The 17,735-nt window shown below is 35.9% G+C and overlaps 1 protein-coding gene across 3 annotated transcripts in view; it reads right to left on the bottom strand.

Moving 5' to 3' along the window:
- Window positions 1-17,735, bottom strand: part of EML4 (EMAP like 4) — a 157,632-nt gene that overhangs the window by 82,844 nt on the left and 57,053 nt on the right. For all 3 annotated transcript variants that reach the window (XM_061168735.1, XM_061168733.1, XM_061168734.1), the window contains exon 2: window positions 3,023-3,205. In XM_061168735.1, the coding sequence (XP_061024718.1) occupies window positions 3,023-3,205 (183 nt within the window). The remainder of the gene's footprint in view (window positions 1-3,022; window positions 3,206-17,735) is intronic.

Here is a 17,735-nt window from a genome sequence, read left to right as displayed (position 1 = left end):
GTATGCCAAATTAAAAAAAGAGCAATCTTTAAATTTCTCTATAAATATTTCTTTACTGAAATACCTTAGTAAATAAACAATGAGAGAAAACGTTTAATTTTTTCTCAACACAAGATTATAATGTACTATTGTTTTAGCGTAATAAAATTGTAAAAAAATTGTAGGTCAATACAAATTATTTAAAATAAGCTTTTAAAATGAGATAACCAAATACTATGTCATTTTGTCTTACAGAATTTAAAAATACTTTAATAGAGCCAGAAGCTGAGGGTACACATATTAATTATAGAAAAGAAACCTGTTCTTCTCTCTTTATGCACAGTTTACCTTCCCTGTAAAGCCCTTATACATTAATACTCTAACAACTCTAGAATCCTCTTAGAAAAATCAATTTATAACCAAATAAGTTTTTTTTTCCTGGCTTGATCTTGGCAATCCTCAAAGTTGGTTCTCAAAAAATTAAAAACCCACTTATAACATTATTAACCCAACTGGTTTCAATCAAGTCTTTTGCCAAACTCTCAGGTCCCTTACTTATCCCATGCCACTGACACATTTATCTTACTAACCAGTAATGGAAAAGAACCATCCTGCTATCTAACTCTCCACTATTAACACAAAGGCCTGGAGTGCTGGAGGGTGGGAGGTATGAGAATGGGAATCAGAAAACCAGGCAGAATGAACGCCCCTCCCTCAAAGTGTCACACCTCGGTAGCTGGTACCCTCAGGGTCCCTGAGCATTTCTTTCATGTCTGTGGCCTTCCATTCTCTACTCTCTAACCATTCCAAATGTCAACTCCCTTTTTTTTTTCACCAGCCAGTAACTGCCTTACTTTCCTAAAGGGCTTAACTATCTCCTGAGGAGAAAGTGATAAGGAATGAAACTTCCAGCCCTGACAACTGTGAATATATATCAACCTCCACTTAGTTTTTTTTAATCTCTTTCCATTCTATTGGAATGGATATCTCAATATTCGGAAGTAGTCTTTTTTCCATCTAAGACTAATAGTTTTTAACTTGCTCTAACACCCCTTCTCAAACTCTCAGGAAACTTGCCTCAATTACCACTACCCCTCCCCCACCAACATCACCTTCCTCTCTGCTGCCTTTTTGTCCTCAATGTATTTTTCTGCTCCAGTCTATAACGTCTTAAAAAATAAAAATAATTAAAACTGGTCTTCGATTTAGCATCCTCTCTTACTACCCCTTCCCCTCTCAGGTTAATTTTCTGAAAAAAGTGGCTGGCTACAGTTGCTGCTCTTAATTCCAGAGTTCTCCTCAATTCCTGCTTCTCAAAATACTGCAATTAGATTTGTAATCCTATCACTCCACTAAAATTCCTTTTGGAGAGGTTTCTAATATTCTCACAAATGTCAAATCCAATGGTCACCTCTCAGTCTTTGTTTTACTTGACCTCTTTGTAGCAGCCGGCAACATGAATCACTCTTTCTTTGCTATGCTGAAATACTGGAGCTCCCGAAAGAACTATCCTGAGCCACTTTCTTGTTTTACATCCTCCTTCTATGGCTTCAACTATCATCCATAAGCTGAACATTCCTAAATTTTTATTCCTAACCAAGACTAGCCTGAGCACTAGACCTATAATTCAGCTATCAATATGTATCTATCTACACACCATACATACCTCAAACTCAACATTCGGAAACTGAATTCATAATCTTTCTTCCACATCTGCTCCTCATATTCTGGTTAACTATCTAATCTCTAGCTAAAACCTAGGAGTTATGTAAGACTCCTCCCTAGGTTCATCATCTGCGTTGACATATTACAGTAGAGAGGTAAGCTGATGAATCTTTTCCTTTACCCATTGCCAAATGGGGATAATCATGCCTATATCCATCTACTCTACCAAGAAATCAGTGATATATATGAAATGATATGTTTGACTGTTTGATTAATGTGAAAGAATTTAAGATTCCTTCTGGGTGGTTGGAAGAAGAGAAAGGCTACATGACATCTGAGTAACAAGGTCCTGATAACAGTTTATTTCAGTCTGTGAAAATCTCCAATGTCTAGAAGTTAAAATTTCCATTGAACTGGGGTTGGCAGTAAGTTTCAGAGTTTAAATTAAATTCTTCATGATTCTGCTGACTGATGACCACAGAAGGCTTAGAATGAAGCTATATGAACTATAATGCTTTAAATCCTTTCTGTAATGATTAAGAGAGTTCATTTAAAAAGTATGATGCCTACCTGCTATGTTCAACATACAATGTGAAGTCTATGGGAGACACAAAAAGATGATTCAGTTCCTGCCCTCAGTAAATTTTTTTTTTGAATTTTATTTTATTTTATACAGCAGGTTCTCTTTTTCTTTTTAATTAATCAATTTATTTTTTGGCTGTGTTGGGTCTTTGTTGCAGTGCACGGGCTTCTCACTGTGATGGCTTCTCTTGTTGCGGAGCATGGGCTCTAGGTGCACGGGCTTCAGTAGTTGTGGCACATGGGCTCAGTAGTTGTGGCTCACGGGCTCTAGAGCACAGGCTCAGTAGCTGTGGCGCACGGGCTTAGTTGCTCTGCGGCATGTGGGATCTTCCCAAACCAGGGCTCTAACCCGTGTCCCCTGCATTGGCAGGCGGATTCTTAACCACTGCGCCACCAGGGAAGTCCAGCAGGTTCTTATTAGTTATCAATTTTATACATATTAGTGTATATATGTCAATCCAAATCTCCCAGTTCATCCCACCCCCTCTGCACTCAGTAAGTTTGTTATGCCGTTGAAAGATACTAAATTCACAAACACTATGACATAAAAGCCAGTAAGTACAATCAGTGGCATTACCCCAAAATTCCCAATTTAAAATAATAAACTTTCAGAATTTCTTAGGAATAAAGAAAAAGGAAATGGAAAATAAACTATAGTCATAAGTAATCCAAAAGAGAAACTATAGTTTTATATTCCCAATCTTAATGTCACTGAAAAAATACACGTTTAATATATTATTTCAAAGAAAATGTTGCACAAAGCAAACCTCTTCCTACTTACAACACACTTAATTACCTTTACTTGGGACTGATTTTTTCACTGAGGCTACATGATCTTCAGAGATTGTAAGACGCCTCAAAACATCAGCCAAAGCTGCCTTTAGCACAGTGATTTCATCTTCTTGTTGCTGAACTCGTAACTCAAGGGCTGAGAGGCGATCTTGAACATCAGAAGTACTTGCAGCAGAAATACTATCATCTATAAAGAAAAGAAAATATGGAATATTTTTAAAGTAAACTTCTTAAGAAAGAATCTAATGACATATAAGAAAAACTATACCAGATAAGTCTTTTAAAAGATGAGAAAAATTGAAAAAAAAATTTTTTTCCACAGATTAATTTCTGTAAAGATTTTCATAGCTACTTGAACTAATTTAAAATAGTAAATGTTAATACAGCTGACATACAATTAAAATTATGAAAATTTTCCCATGGTCAAATTTTCCATATATTATACCATCACCTTAATAGTTTTTTCACCAAAATGTTCCCTAAATATATCACTCTGTAGACATTTGGAAACTTGCAAGACTGTAAACTATTCAAAGCATCCTTCTTACTTATTATATCATTATCATAATTATTTATGAAAATAAGGAGTACAAATCACTTCAATTTTGCTTTATGTATCAGATTCAGCATCAATGGTCAGAAAGCATTCTTTACGTCTATCTTTATTATTACACTCCCAATCTCCCCCCCCAAATATGGCTACATAATTAGTAAAAGACTTGTTGCTGCTCCTTCTCTCTCCCCAATGCCTCAACCTCTCTTAAAAAAAAAAAAAAAAAGGTGGTTTCTATACAGCACATAGCTAATATCTGCCTTAGGTATGTAACAAGAACAACAACAAAAAATAAAGTTCGGCTGTAACATAGCAATTACAAACTACTTCCAAAGCTATGTAACTTGAGAGTACACTACTTTGTTGGATCAATCTGAATCCAAATGTTTATAAAAGATCAATTGCTATTGGCTAATTCACTATAAGCAGGAAAATTCGGGGGGAAATTAGGTTCTCACAGAAGAACGGTTTGACCTGAGCGAGATACACTGACTGGGTCAGTCATTCACACACTAAGCCATGGTGTGCCATTTTTCTCATACTGAGATAATGTGCCAGACATCTTAAGCAGACAATTTAACTCAAAGTTTGAGTTAAAAATAACAACAACAAAACCCTCAGCATTTTAAAACTAAAGTTATCACCCTTTATTATGGAGCAGTAAACATATTCATATTTAAGACCTTATATGCCTACAGACAGCTCAGGCATACATATGTACTCTCTTCTGTCTTTAGAGGTATTTCAATGACAATCTTTGGAGAAGTACTGGAATGGAAGGAAAAGTTGGGTTTTATCTTCAATTTAGACTTCAAATTCTAGTACCATAGTTAATCAGTTGTGTAATCTTAGGAAAGTTATTTTACCTCTTTGAACCTCAGTTTCTTCGTCTTTAAATATTGTTATGAGGAAGGTACCCAGGACATGTTTGACATTCAATAAATGTTTCACATACAACAGCAAAGTACAAAAGGTATCATTTGAGAGCTTTGGGCCCATGTATTACATAAAAGGCAGATATGTCAAACTTTGAGATGTTTAAGAAAAAGACTAATAAGAACAATTCAGCTTCTTGTTTTAGAAATTTTTATATTTGAGGTCTTTTTCATTTCCAGAGTGTTCTAGCTGAATTCTAGCTGATCCATACTCTGTATGTGTGTTACACTATGGTTACTATTATATTTGTCTGCCCAGAATACTTTCCTATTTTCCTTCTTCTGGTAGGAGAACACCAGCTGTTTTGTGGAACTCCACCAGTTTTTGAGGTTCCATTAGGGCTGTCAATCTATGATGCCTCATTCTCCTCTCTACCACCCTGCACTATTAATAGGTTGAAGCATACGAAGTGACCTTTTTAGTTGGTAAAAATAGGACTATGGGTAATTTCATATGGTTCAACCTAATACTAGCATAAAATGGTCGTGCGATATGGGTTAGGCCAAATGGAGTCCTCCCAAATTTCAGAAAGAGAGAGAGAGAGAGAGGTATAGCCCATCCTTCTTGGTTTATCAACTATAAGGACACATAGACCTAGGGCTGTCAGTGATAAAGAGTCTTGTCTGCCCTGAGTTCCAGTTCTAGTCTCTGAAGCCCTGGACCTTCAATTCTGAGAGCTACTCTAATATTTCTTTTAGCTAATTATGTAACCTAATAAACTCTCTTTTTACAAGCCATCACTTGTAAGCCAAAGGTCCTGATTAAGTCAGTAAATTATAGATATGCCTTTCTAAATTGTTCTTAATTTATGAAAGATGGGTTATATATCTAAATTATAATCACAGGTAAAATATTTATGTGATTTTTATAAACACATGATCTCCTTAATTCTTTTGAGAAAGCAGCAAAGGCTAGTGGAAAGATTATCAGACTATAATGCCAAGGGTATAGTCCTGGGTTTTAGTACCAGCACGGTAACTAGCTTTTACTTTTGGTAAGTCACTTAACTTTTACAGACTCTGATTTTTAAAAAAATGACTAAGGTTTTTATTTTGTGAAACTTGGACAGTCACATGAAAGGTGGTTCAGCTTGTAAAAATCCTACCATGACCTGCTAGATTCTGTGATAAGATACAAGGACAATTTTTCAAAGGACATAACAAGCAAAAAGTTAACTATTAACAATGTCCTGCATTTATATAGTACCTTTCCTGTTTATTACCTCATCCCTCTCCTCGGTCTATCTGTATTTTGTATTTGAGGAAACAGCTTGAGAAGTTAAATAGCTTGCCCAAGGTCACCAAACTAGTCTTGATATCTGAAACTCAAACAGAGGACCCGACTCACAGTTTAAGTGCCCTTTACTCTATTTCATGCTGCATCTTAACAATAATCACAGGAGGACCGAATAAATATATTCTTTCACAAAGCCAGACAGGGTTTAAACTATGAAGTGATATAATCAGATTTCTGTTTTAAAAAGGTTATTTTGGTTTCTGTGAGAGAATGGATTGGAACAGAATAAGAGTAAATGTAAGGAGAGCAGGCAGGAGGCTAATGCAGTAACCCGTGTGAAAGGTGAAGGTGGCCTAGGCTAGGAGTAAGGTGTTCATGTGTCTCGATTTGTCCAGGACAAACATGTCTGCTATCTCAGTAAAAATATTATCATAACGTTCCTTCTTTCTCTCTAAAGTTTCCCAGTTTGAATGATCAATTACAGGGTCACTCAAGCTAAGGCAACAGCAACAACAGAGATGCAAAGTGGCATAGTAGTTGATTATAGTCCTGAAACCCTATAACATCTTCCTAATATCTTGGCCCTTCACCTTTTCAGAGGCAAGTAGAACTGTGCATAAATTCTGGTGTTACACTGCCTGAATAAATCTGTTTGCTACTTACCAGCTCTGTGACTGGTTTCCTCATGTAATTTTTTCATGCTAATTAGTACTTATCTCAGGTTTGAGATTATTAGGTGAAATAATGCACAGCACTGCCATACAGTGAGGGTTCAGTAAGTTACTATTTTGTATAGTGGTGTTCTTTACTACACTGTTTATTAGTATTATTATTATTTAATATAAATTTATTTATTTATTTTTGGCTGTGTTGGGTCTTCGTTTCTGTGCGAGGGCTTTCTCTAGTTGTGGCAAGTGGGGGCCAGTCTTCATCGCGGTGCACGGGCCTCTCACTTTCGCGGCCTCTCTTATTGCGGAGCACAGGCTCCAGACGCATAGGCTCAGTAGTTGTGGCTCACGGGCCTAGTTGCCCCGCGGCATGTGGGATCTTCCCAGACCAGGGCTCGAACCCATGTCCCCTGCATTGGCAGGCAGATTCTCAACCACTGCGCCACCAGGGAAGCCCAACACTGTTTATTATTCCTACAAAATTGGAAATGACCTAAAGTCCCTGGATGGAGTTAATAAGCTATATGTTCACACCACAGAAAGCCATGCAATTAAAAACAATAAGATAAGTATATAAACCAGAAATTTGAAAGATCTATAAGACAACTCAAGTGGAGTAAATAAGCAAATTGGGGAACAACATGTACTAAATAATTTATTGAAACACACACACCAAAACATACTTCTAAAAAATAAACAAAAAACTTCGTATTTATATATGTATATAATGTACACATAGAAAAAAGTCTAGAAGCATACACATCAAACTGGTAATTGGGTTACTTTTGACTCGGAGAGTGAGATTAGAAGGGTAAGGGTAAAGGGAAATTTTTGCTTTTTAGTGTAAGCATTTCTATATTATTTGAATTTCACAAAAATGTATCATATGTTACTTTTCATATGTTATTTAAACTTATATTTAAGCTAATATACGGTGCTTCTGAAGCTTAATTTCTTAAAGCAAGTTTCCTTCAGACACAGTATTCCATTTTCATAAAGGAACATATCAGAGCATAAGGCAATTAACTTAAATCTGCACTCATTGATTATAAAAGCTAGAACAGAGACTATCTTAAAGATCAACAGCCCCTACTGTCATTTTATAGATAAGTAAACTAAGACTGTGAAATTAGGTGAGTTACTCTTGGGCACACAGCAAACTGGAGTTAGAGCTCCTTCCTCAGATGACTCGATAGAACCCATCGCTCTTGCTCTTTCCATTTTCAAAACTTTGTTCTTATTTTTTTCTCTCCCAATCTCTAATGTACCACACGCGCACTCACAATAAACATTTTAAGAATACATATGTTCAGTAAATATATCTATTTTCTGGGGGCTTAATTCCACTCCCCTTTCTTAATGCAAGTACACTGATTCCTTTTCCTTATACTGTGGTAGTCTCTTATTTCCTTGCTCCCTCTCAAAATAGTTTCTAGCCTTGAGGGTTAAAATATGAACTACAAATAAATTCCCAAGGGTTCTTAAACTCATTAAGGGGGGGAAATAAAAAAAGAAAGAAAGAGAGAAAAGAGAAAGAAGGTCCATAAACCTCTTTTCCATCAGTCTAATCTATTTATTGGCATAAGTAAGGTCTCTTTTATTAGAGATGCAAGCAAAAAAAAAAAAAGTAACTAGTAAACTTTAATATCCAATATGACAGTTTTAAAACTACAACGGTAGCCACTCATGCTTTTACTACAGTGAATCATAGTTAATTTGTCTGCTAAACTGTCAAGAAATACATGTTACCTTTGCAGAGGTATTCTAAATATCTAAAAGTTGGCAACCCAGCATCACATCAGAACGAGGCATGCCTATACATTCTAGCACCTTTTCAATGTCAGTGGTTTTATGTAAATCTTTCTAAAATGGATCACTTATTTTTCTGTCTTCTTAACAAGGGCATATAATTATAACGTAGCAACTTCTAGATGACTCAGTCTTCACTGAAAATATTAATTACTTTGTGCTGCAAGCACTGTGATAAAATGACACCCTGGAGGCTATTATATTTCTAATTAAATAATTTAAAGTACATTTTCAAACTTGTAGTCTTTCTTCATACCTTTTCTGCTTCTTTCTTTGCAGTTAGTATTAACTATGCCAGTCTATAGCAATACTCCTTTCCAATCTAATTTCCTACATTATGGGATATTGGATAACCAAGCCTTTTGAACTGTTTATAGGAAGAAAAAATAATCTCTGAAATTAGGACCTCTTCTATTTAAAAAAATTATATTATGTATGTATATTATATGCACATACATTATATATATGATGTATACAATTTAAACACAGAGGAAAAAAATGGACACAGCCTCAGGCCTAATATTCGTGTCACTGGAGTCCCAGAGGAAGAGGAGAAAAAGATTCTAGATGAACAAAGTATGTGAAGAAATAATGGCGGAACTTCCCAAGTTAAATTAAAATTCACAAATTCATTAAAATTCAGTAGATTGAAGTCCCTATCTCCACCACACATGAAAATCAAATCCAAGCAGATTAAAGAATTAAGGGCAAAATTATAAAACCTTTAGAAAAATAATAGAGAATATTTTCATATCCTGCAAGTAGAGAGGAGGTTCCTAAACAAGATACAAAAAACATGATCCATAAAAGTAAATCTTGAAACTACATTAGAATTCAGAATACATGTCCACTAAAAGACACAGGCAAGAGAAAAAGCAATTCACAAACGAGGAATAGTTCTAACACTTACAAGTGATAAAGGATTAGGATCCTGAATACAGAATTCCTACAAATCAATCAGAAAGACAATCCGACAGAAAAACTGACAAAAGTCTTGACTAAACACCTCATGGAAAAGAAAACATAAATGGCCAATGAACATATGAAATGAGGCTCAAGCACCTCATTAATAATCTTGAAAAGGAAAATTAAATTAAAACCATATGAAACACTATTTTATGCTCACCAAACTGGCAAAAAATTTTAAGCGTGACAATATCAAGTATTCCCTAGGATATAGAGTAATGTGAATTCTCATACATTACTGGTAGGCGGTAAACTGTTTCAAGACTTTGAGATTAAAAAACAAAAACAAAAATAACACCAACTTTGGCATCATCTGGTAAAACTGAAGATGCATACATCCTATGACCCAGCAATTCCACTCCTGGGTGTATAGACCCTGACCTACAGCAGGGTTGGCAATCTTTTTCTGTGAGGGCCAGACAGTAAATATTTTAGGCTCTGCAGACCACATCACCTCTGTAGCAACTACTCAAATCTGCCTTTGTAACACAAAAACAGCTATAAATACGTAAATGATCATGTGGCTATGTTCCAATAAAACTTTTTTTATAAAACAGGTGGCCTGCCAGGCATAGTTTCCCAACCTCTGCTCTTGCATACATACACCAAGAGAAATGTTCAATAATGTTCACAACAGCAAAGTTCACAATAGAAACAAACTGGAAACAACTTAAATGTCCATTAACTATAAAATGTGTAAATAAATTGTGATATAAACATTCAACAGAATACTACAAAGTGGTAAAAATAAACTATGGCTACATGAAACATCATGTGTAAATCTCAGGAATATAATAATGAGTGTAAAAAGCAAGTCGGACTTTACATAAAGTTCAAAAAATACAAAAGTAAATAATATATTGCTTAGAACAAAACCACAGAGCAAGGAAGTGATAATATACAAAATTTATGACAATAGTTACTTCTAATGGTGTAGAGCAGGGGATAGTACAGGGAGGTGTCCACAGGTAATAGAACATCTATGTCATAAAGACAATTAAACATATACTGTATTATACTTTTTTGAGGTGGAAGTTAGTGATTTTTCTCTTCTGAGAGAGGATGGGGAACGTGGATGACTAGACTATATAACTATTCACTTTTTTTTTTTAAGAACAATGAAACCATTTTTGCAAATTAAATCCCAAAACAGATAAAACAGATAGAGTTGTACTTCCAAAGAACCCTGAGGTTCTGTGTCATAAAAACAACTAAACCAGGTGGTTTTTATGACTGCTTTGAGGGCTAATGGAATGACCGTAAGATTAGTTGTTACCTATGATCCTTTGGGGAAAAAAAAGTCCATCTCAAAAAGGTATATGATATGAGATATAATACCATCCAAAGAACAAATATTAAAAAAAAAATTAAAAACAGTCTCTGATCTCCCCTTCCTAAACCACTTACGTTAAGACACTGGGCAGGCCTTAATGGGTAGAATGGTAGTGGCGAGGATTAGAAGAGCTAATATGGGTGAAGAACCATGAGAAACCAGTAACAACACCATGCATTGTTTACAGTTAAAAAAAGTGAAGGCACTAACCTAAAGGACTATCAATGGGGAACTGATTAAATAAATAGTTGTATTACGGTACACTACGGAGCTCTTAAAAAGGATGGTATATATTTAAAATCATAAACAAGAAAATTTACTAGGAGTAACAACATACTATAAAGAAAAAAACTGCAGGCAACATTTATAGTGTAGTTGTATCTGTGTAGAACTGTATATCCACAGGCATACATACACCTACAGACGTATAGAGAGACTGGAGGTATGTCTCTGGCAAGTGGGATTTCGGAGGATTTTGCTTACTTATACTCTTTTATTTTAGATGAATTTTCTACAAAAAAAGAAAAATTCTTTGTAGACAAAACTTAAACTATTGGGGCTTCCCTGGTGGTGCAGTGGTTAAGAATCTGCCTGTCAATGCAGGGGACACACGGGTTCGAGCCCTTGTCCAGGAAGAGCCCACATGCCGCGGAGCAACTAAGCCCATGCACCACAATTACTAAGCCTGCGCTCTAGAGTCCGTGAGCCACAACTACTGAGCCCAAGTGCCACAACTACTGAAGCCCGCACGCCTAGAGCCCGTGCTCTGCAACAAGAGAAGCCACCCAATGAGAAGCCCGCACACCGCAAGGAAGAGCAGCCCCCGCTTGCCGCAAATAGAGAAAAGCCCGCACGCAGCAACAAAGACCCAAGGCAGCCAAAAATAAAAATAAATAAATAACCAAAAAAAAAAAACTTAAACTATTTTCTCAGTAAAGAAAAGCAAAGCTAATTAAGGCTGTGATGTAAACCTACTTAGTAATGCACCCAAATTTTCAATACAAGTTTGGTTAACGTGTAGATTTTTATGCATAGTGAATGAAAACATTTCTGTAAAAGTATACATCTCATAATATTTGAAAGAAATATTCTCAGGCTAATAAGAGACACAAAAATCAAAACAATACATCCAAAGGAAAACCGGGTCTTTAAACATCATTTCTTCAAAAGAACAAAACAAAATCACAACTGATTTGTCACATTAGTAAATTCCCATCAGAAAGCATTTAGCAACTTAAATGGTTTTTTCTTTGTTTTAAAATGGAATTAGTTGTCTTCAAATATTGTCGCATCAAGACAAATATTTAAGGATTATATCAAAAAGTTATGCACTATGTATTCTACAACAGCTAAAATTTACTTTTGGAAATAAACATAAGAAAATATATTCATAAAAACAGCTCATAAAAAGATATATTTATGCAGGAATTAATGTTTCCTATTTATCTTAATGTTCTACTTCTAAAAGTCAAAGTTTTCTCTCAAAGAAGTTTTAATTAAATAAGGCATTTTAACTGTTAAAGCTTGGATATTTTATTTCTCTAATAAATGACAATATTAATTACCTCCACCTAGCAATATTATATGAAAATAACACTATCTGTCTTCAATTGAATAACACAAACAATGTTGACTTATATTTTCTACTTTTAAAAACTTAAGTTTGTTTTTCCTTGTAAGATATTCTTACTAAAAATTCCCCTGCTGGCATAAATTATACAAGAAATTGTGTTAAATAAAATATAAAACCACTTTTGCTACAGCACTCCGGACATGAAGGCTAGTCCCAGGGAAGGACTTTACTTTGTTCTATCGCTAGGATTCATGCACAATTAAGACTTTTTTCAAAGTCTCACTTAACACAGAATTAAAAACAGATAATCAGATAATTCTGCTTTTGATGTTTTTTGGTTAGACTTCACAGAAGCAGAAGTCAAGCTTAATTACACAATTCTGATTTCTTATTGAGAGGCGCTTTTATTTTTTAATTTTTTTACTATTTTCCACTAAAAGCTGTTTTAATTTTTTTCCTCACAAATAATATAATGACCATCTTTTGGGGGGCGGGGCGCAGGGAAAGAACAAGTTGAACAAAGCCCATTCTGCCCTTACAACAGGAATATATTTGCTTATAAAGGGGGTACAGTCTTAAGTACTTTATAAAAGTAGGTAGGCGGGGCTTCCCTGGTGGCGCAGTGGTTGAGAGTCCGCCTGCCAATGCAGGGGACACGGGTTCGAGCCCTGGTCCGGGAAGATCCCACGTGCCGCGGAGCAACTAAGCCCGTGTGCTACAACTGCTGAGCCTGCGCGTCTGGAGCCTGTGCTCCGCAACAAGAGAGGGTGCGACGGTCAGAGGCCCGCGCACCGCGATGAAGAGTGGCCCCCGCTTGCCACAACTAGAGAAAGCCCTCGTGCAGAAATGAAGACCCAACACAGCCATAAATAAATAAATAAACAAATACTTTAAAAAAAAAAAAAAAGTAGGTAGACAAATATTTATGCCATTACTGACACATATTTAAAGGAAGGAGGAGGGGAGGGACGGAAGAGACCTAGATGCATTCCCACATCCTCAGATTTCTTTTGTCACGAGTAGTATAGTTTGTGACACAAGTCTGAATTCCGAGGAAAGGAAAGATACGTTACCAGTGCAGAAGCTCCTAAGTGTAGAGGAAGCACACACTGAAGCGAGACCAGGCAAGCGGTCTTCCATTCTTGCCACCTACGTTACAAGCAGTATAAACCAGTTCTGTCTACGTTTCCTGCTGCCTTCCCAGATAGTTCCAGAGCAAATCCCAGCTCTCTAAATCTCACGACATACTTTACATTCTGAGGAAATCCTCCCGATCCAGATGGCCTACCACCAAGCACTTCTATGTTGGCACAAATAAAAACTTCTTAAGATAGTTCTCCTGCCCCTTTGCTCTCTGATCTAAAGAAAAGTTTTCTACTTATTTATAAAGAGAGACAAAGAAACTGAAGGAGAGAGAGCAAACAGAGCACGCAGGCAAAAGGAGGGTAAAGATACAGAAAAAAAAAACTTGGGCTGCTTTGGGGAGTGGCTAAATTCCAGGCACAGGCAGAAACACATTTTTAATGCACCACATGAATATTCACTACAATTATTTGGTTGTCCTCAGGCACTACTTTTCTGATCTTCTTTCAATTGGTTAAGAGTAAGGTACAACTGCTTCAAACACAAAACCCAGTTTTTGCCTTCTGAAACTAAAACATAAAACATATTAAATAGTTTCTATAAATAACAGAGTTAAAGCCCCCCAATGAGTATTTTTCTCTACTAGGAAATTAAATAAACAATGTGTGTGCAAAGTGGCAAGTCACATTTCCTTTTTCCTTTTGCTTTTGCTTAAAAAATGAAATCCACATGAACTGTAAAGAAACTAAAAGAATGATCACTTTTCATTAATTTTTAAAACCTAAGTGTAACATGGCTGATTTATTACAACCATTTCACTAGAGTAAGATAATGAATACAATTAACAATGAGAATAGTCCCTTTTCTTAATTCACTAATTTTCCAAATTATTTTAAAATAATACAACTGCATTAGTAGTAACCTATAATGATTTACATCTGGTCAGATATTCTGATTTCAAACCACATATGTTTAGAATAATGTAAAAGTATAGGGAACTGAAATTATAAATATCTTTAGTCTCTCTTATAAAACCATGTAAAAGCAGGTGAAAGTTAATGAATGAAACATGTATTTATTCTTTTGATAACTACTTCTAAAGCTAATTAAAGAACAAATTCATGGAGATACGTGTCAAAACAAAGCTACTGACAGATCATCTCTTCAGTTTGTTGCTTTTAAGCTTTATATTTATAATTAAGAAAAGCAAATTTAAACCAAACCAAAGTAAAACAGAAACAACAGGACTACTGTAAACACACACACCCACACACACACAATACTGCGAAATGGATAAAACCTAAACCAAACTGAACATTAAGAGCTATGCTACAAAGATTGAGATGAGGATAAACTAAAAGCAAAGCTGATAAAAGACAGAGGAATGAAGCAAAATGACCTAGATTAATATTTACAGAAGAAAGTGGGAACCATCAAGAGTGTTTCCTAAAGTGAGACTTGGGAAAGTTCTTCTCTACAGATTAATACCTGGTACAGATTCACCAAAATACAGGAGCTACTTGGAAGATTAACAGGAATTAAATGGGCTGGGGTGTGTGTAATGTGTCTGAAACAAAGTACATTTAGGGGATACCAAGTAGGATGAATAAAAGCAGACAGAATGGGAAATATAATGATACAAAGGAAATGTAATGCCAGGCACAGACTAGGACGGAGTTCAAATTCTTGCTATTGATTGGTGAGAAGCTCTGAAGCAGATTGTGCTTTATTATGTTTCTCTTCAATCAACAGACAAATGTAAGACTGTAGTTTTATAATTTAGGTCTCAACTACTCTTCTTTACAACAAATGCAGCCCAATTAAATGACTGCTCACAGTCTCCTAAGGTTATAGAAGGACTGTCAAGAAGTTCTGCAACCTAGTGCTTTCTAACTAGTACATAACAAAAAGACTCCCCTTACACATACACTACAGTACATGGGCTTCTTTTTACCACCTCCCATCTGTAAACTGCTACTAATTTGTAGATTATATACCTTGGGCATTCCTTTCTTCTCAAATCAAAATTTGATGTCAGGCCAGAAAGTATGTGGTTCCTAATCTCAGCTTAGTTTCTTTGCTCAAGAATCATCTTCTCTCTTTACTATTACAGTCAATCTTTCCAAAACGCTCATACATTCAAGTATTTGAGTCCTATGATGTACAGAAACTCTTTGAGATGCTGAGGTGAATTAAAAGGAATTTTACCTACTAGAAATTAGAAATTAAAGGACGCACTTAAGAGATGCTACTCAAGACACAGGATTGATGGAATACGGTCACTGACTGGATGAGGGGATGAAAAGTAGGGGAGGGTCCCCTTGTTCTATTTGGAATAGTGAGTAAATGGTTAGGTAACATTCACTGAGCTAGGAATAAAGGAAAAGAAACAAAGTTGGGGGGAATGAGGGAGTAGAATGATGAGCGCTTTTGGACCTGTTGAGTTTGAGGTCACTGCAACAAAAGTATAACCAGGTCTTGGGCTTAAGACAAAGGCCTAAACTAGAGACGTACATTTGAAAACTGTACTGGGATATAATAGATAGCTAGAGTCACTAGAATTGATGACTGGGAGTGAGAAGAGAATAGGGCCAAGGTTATTTTTAGGGCAGCCAGAAGGAAAGGAATGTGCAAATAACAATAATAAAAACTGTCAGAAAGGTAGTAATAGATTCAGGAAAAGAATAATAATTTCAAAGACTGAAAGGACATCAAAAGACAAGGACTGAAAATGGTCCACTGGATTTGGCAATTATTAGGAGACGTTTACCAGAGAAGTTTCAGTGGAGTGATGGGGAAAGAAACATGACTGCAATGTACTGAATTGTGACTTGGAGGTAAAGAAGTCTTTTTAAGGAATCTGGTTGAAGATGGAAAGGGGGAAAATGGAATGAGGTGGGGAATGAGTTGTGCAAGGTTGCTGAAGGGGTTTTTGTTCAACATTTACAGGGTTTGGGGAAGGAACGGATGAGAAAGTGAGCTGTACTAACACGAGATGGCATGCAGCAAAGCTCTTGTGTTAGAGACAATGTGAAGGACTAAAGTAGAAAACAAAGACCATAGGACGAGCCTTAAGAAGGGACAGCCAACACTGTCCTCAATGGTGAAAAACTGAAACCATTTCCACTAAGATCAGGAACAAGACAAGGTTGCCCACTCTCACCACTATTATTCAACATAGTTTTGGAAGTGTTAGCCACAGCAATCAGAGAAGAAAAAGAAATAAAGGAAGCCAAATCAGAAAAGAAGAAGTAAAGCTGTCACTGTTTGCAGATGACATGATACTGTACATAGAGAATCCTAAAGATGCTACCAGAAAACTACTAGAGCTAATCAATGAATTTAGTAAAGTAGCAGGATACAAAATTAATGCACAGAAATCTCTTGCATTCCTATACACCAATGATGAAAAATCTGAAAGAGAAATTAAGAAAACACTCCCATTTACCACTGCAACAAACAGAATAAAATATCTAGGAATAAACTTACCTAAGGAGACAAAAGACCTGTATGCAGAAAATTATAAGACACTGATGAAAGAAATTAAAGATGATACAAATAGATGGAGAGATATACCATGTTCTTGGATGGGAAGAATCAACTTTGTGAAAATGACTATACTACCCAAAGCAATCTACAGATTCAATGCAATCCCTATCAAACTACCACTGGCATTTTTCACAGAACTAGAACAAAAAATTTCACAATTTGTATGGAAACACAAAAGACCCCGAATAGCCAAAGCAATCTTGAGAAAGCAAAACAGAGCTGGAGGAATCAGGCTCCCTGACTTCAGACTATACTACAAAGCTACAGTAATCAAGACAGTATGGTACTGGCACAAAAACAGAAATATAGATCACTGGAACAGGATAAAAAGCCCAGAGATAAACCCATGCACATATGGTCACCTTATCTTTGATAAAGAAGGCAAGAATATACAGTGGAGAAAAGACAGCCTCTTCAATAATTGGTGCTGGGAAAACTGGACAGCTACATGTAAAAGAATGAAATTAGAACACTCCCTAACACCATACACAAAAATAAACTCAAAATGGATTAGAGACCTAAATGTAAGGCCAGACACTATCAAACTCTTAGAGGAAAACATAGGCAGAACACTCTATCACATAAATCACAGCAAGATCCTTTTTGACCCACCTCCTAGAGAAATGGAAATAAAAACAAAAATAAACAAATGGGACCTAATGAAACTTAAAAGCTTTCACACAGCAAAGGAAACCATAAACAAGACGAAATGACAACCCTCAGAATGGGAGAAAAGATTTGCAAATGAAGCAACTGACAAAGGATTAATCTCCAAAATTTATAAGCAGCTCATGCAGCTCAGTATCAAAACAAACAAACAACCCAATCCAAAAACGGGCAGAAGACCTAAATAGATATTTCTCCAAAGAAGATATACAGATTGCCAACAAACACATGAAAGGATGCTTAACATCATTAATCATTAGAGAAATGCAAATCAAAATTACAATGAGATATCATCTCACACCAATCAGAATGGCCATCATCAAAAAATCTACAAACAATAAATGC

The sequence above is a fragment of the Eubalaena glacialis genome, chromosome 14 (assembly GCF_028564815.1).
Source record: "Eubalaena glacialis isolate mEubGla1 chromosome 14, mEubGla1.1.hap2.+ XY, whole genome shotgun sequence".
Taxonomy (NCBI): domain Eukaryota; kingdom Metazoa; phylum Chordata; class Mammalia; order Artiodactyla; family Balaenidae; genus Eubalaena; species Eubalaena glacialis.
This window is presented reverse-complemented; position numbering and strand designations above follow the sequence as displayed.